At 35.6% G+C, this 2,672-nt stretch overlaps 1 protein-coding gene across 1 annotated transcript; it reads left to right on the forward strand.

Moving 5' to 3' along the window:
* The first annotated feature begins 990 nt into the window (after nt 1-990).
* Nucleotides 991-2,040, forward strand: LOC133333576 (uncharacterized). The gene has a single exon (XM_061541885.1). It carries the CDS (start codon nt 1,132-1,134, stop codon nt 2,038-2,040), a length of 909 nt encoding a protein of 302 aa, XP_061397869.1. The 5' UTR covers nt 991-1,131.
* Nucleotides 2,041-2,672: the final 632 nt, after the last annotated feature.

Here is a 2,672-nt window from a genome sequence, read left to right on the forward strand (position 1 = left end):
AGTTTATGTTTTGTTGTGCGTCTGTGTGTGTCCTAGTTAGCTTTCTGTTACTTTTAAGATTATATATATATTGTTTTTGTTTGCTTATTCTAATTTTAATAATATATTTTGTAATTAAATTAATTGCATTAGGGATCTACTCTTAAACAAGGCAAGTTAGTCCATTAGAAATAATTACTAGGAGGAGCTCTAACTGGTGAGGAATTTCTAAAGCAGGACATAACAAATTTAAGGTTAGACCCAGGCAAATTTTCAAATTCATTTTTTTTTATTATTTTCCAATGTGTTGAAAAAAAGCAATGCATTATAAAACATTAAATTTAATTTTGTAATTTTAAAGTTTTTTATTATTAAATATTTGTAGTTGAATCTGAAAAAAAAAGAAAACAAATTTCATGAAAGAAAATTAATATTATATAAATTAGTATGTTTATGAATTTTAATATGTAATAAATGTAAGATTAGTATTGAAAATGATGTCTTAGTTTGTCTTGAAGGAGGAAACATAATAGTAATGGCGCCCAAAGAAAAACAGGTCAGAGCCATATTTACCCAATAACTGTGGTGATAAAAATAGTAAAATTTTGTGTTTGTAATTTTCCGTCCAGTGATTAAAAGGACGTGTTAACGTGAAAGAGAAACTTATAAGTATTTCTATAATTGTTCCTTTCAAGTTACAGAAACAAAACCATATCTACTAGGAAATAAATCGAGACTCTGTGCGTAACAAATCAGATTGCTCGATTATTATCCTTTAACCCACCACCGACTATCCCACTTTCGACAAACAGACCTAGGAGTAGTCCTGAAAAATACGCCGCAATGGTGAATTCATTAATAAAAGAGGCTAACAATACCTATAGATCTCAGTTGGAGGAAAGAATAGAGGATAGACTCTAACAGAGCATACAGGCAGGATTTGAGCACATAGAGAAGGACATCGCTAAACTAAGTATAGGCAGTAGGCAAAATGATTCCGAATTAGAAAACTGTAGTATAGGCTCGTCCAGGCTATATGGTTTAGTTGGAGGACAGGATCAGGTAAATAGGGCCCCGATCAAGGCCAGACCTTCCAACGAAAATGCTGCTCAGCGAAGATTAGAATTCGATCAACCGGAATATAATTATAGAATGCCTGTTACCAAACAACAAACAGCAGCAGCTATTGGTAACAAATACCCCATCGTGGTGGACAAATGGAACATCTCCTTCGATGGAAGATCAGATGGATTAGACGTTGAAGACTTTATATTCAGAACTGAACATCTTCAACGTGTATACGGGTGTCCCTGGAGTGAAGTGATCCGTGACTTCCAACTTCTACTGAAGGGAGATGCAAAAGAGTGGTTTTGGGTGCTGATAGCAAACCAAGATATATATAATTGGACTGATCTAAAAGAGGCCTTAATGCAACAATATAAATCAAGTCGTAGCCAGTATGAATATCTCCGAGATTTAGAAGTAAGGAAACAGAAAGTAGGTGAATCAATTGATGACTATTTTCATGCAATGAAAAAGCTTAGGTCAAAATTAAGAACACCACTGCCAGAAACAGACATGATAAGGATCGTCAAGAGAAACTTGCGTCCAGACCTATCCCATATTATATATGCCATGAAAATATACACCATTGATCAATTGAGAGATGAATGTAAGGAATTAGAGAAAAATTATTTAAAAAAGGAGAAATACTCTATCCCAACTGTCAAAATTCCACAGCAAACACGCCGCCAATATCCGGTGAACGAGGTTTATCTGGATGAACAGCTGGGAGATCAAATGGACGAAGAATTAATAATAGTCGAAGAGGTGAACCAAAAACGGACAGCGGAAAAGAGAGAGAGTACACTTACCTGTTGGAACTGTCAAGCCTCCGGGCATACGTATTTCGAGTGTCCAGTCCCACAGCGTAATCTCTTCTGTTACAGATGCGGATGTCCAGGGGTTACCTGCCCCACCTGCCCGAAATGTCTGGGAAATGGAATGAAGGGCGTGTGGAAGTCGGGGGAGACGCGCTCTGTGATTGCTCCCGACCAATAAATAGAACTGGATTGTCCACTTTAGGAATTGATTCTCCAAATCAGATCACCATACTGAAAAGGACAAATGAAGTAGAAAGAGAGAGTATTAATAAGATTCCAAAGAGGCATAATATAGTACAATATGTAGAAAGATTGGAAAATTATATGAAGGTTAGAAACAGGATTTTTGGTGGTAAAGGAATTCACAGTAAGGATACGTTAAGTAGTGATATAAATGAAAATATTCATGCTCAGCCACAAACCGAGCAAATAGGAAGCATTGGTGAAGTTGGAAATAGGGTTATTAATAATAAAATAAATAGGATTAGAAAGATTAGAGATAAATTTAAGCATAAGAAACAAGAGTGTAGATTAGTTAAGAGATCCGTTCTAAATTGTTGTTCCTTAAAGCTAGATTTAGTAGATAATAGAGCATATATAAATTTTAAAATTCAAAACCTCAATTTAAAAGGGCCTTTAGATTCGGGTGCTTCCGTAAGCGTTTTGGGTAAGGATTGTGACCAAATAGTTGAACAGATAGAAGCCAAAGTTAAACCTTTCTGTACATCCATAGGGACGGCCGGAGGAAATCAGTTCTCAATAGTGGGAAAAATTAGGGTCAAAGTGAAATATGAAGATGAAGAGAAGGAA

This window comes from Musca vetustissima, unplaced genomic scaffold (assembly GCF_032173495.1).
Source record: "Musca vetustissima isolate MV318-11 ecotype Yass unplaced genomic scaffold, APGP_CSIRO_Mvet_v1 utg17353, whole genome shotgun sequence".
NCBI lineage: Eukaryota > Metazoa > Arthropoda > Insecta > Diptera > Muscidae > Musca > Musca vetustissima.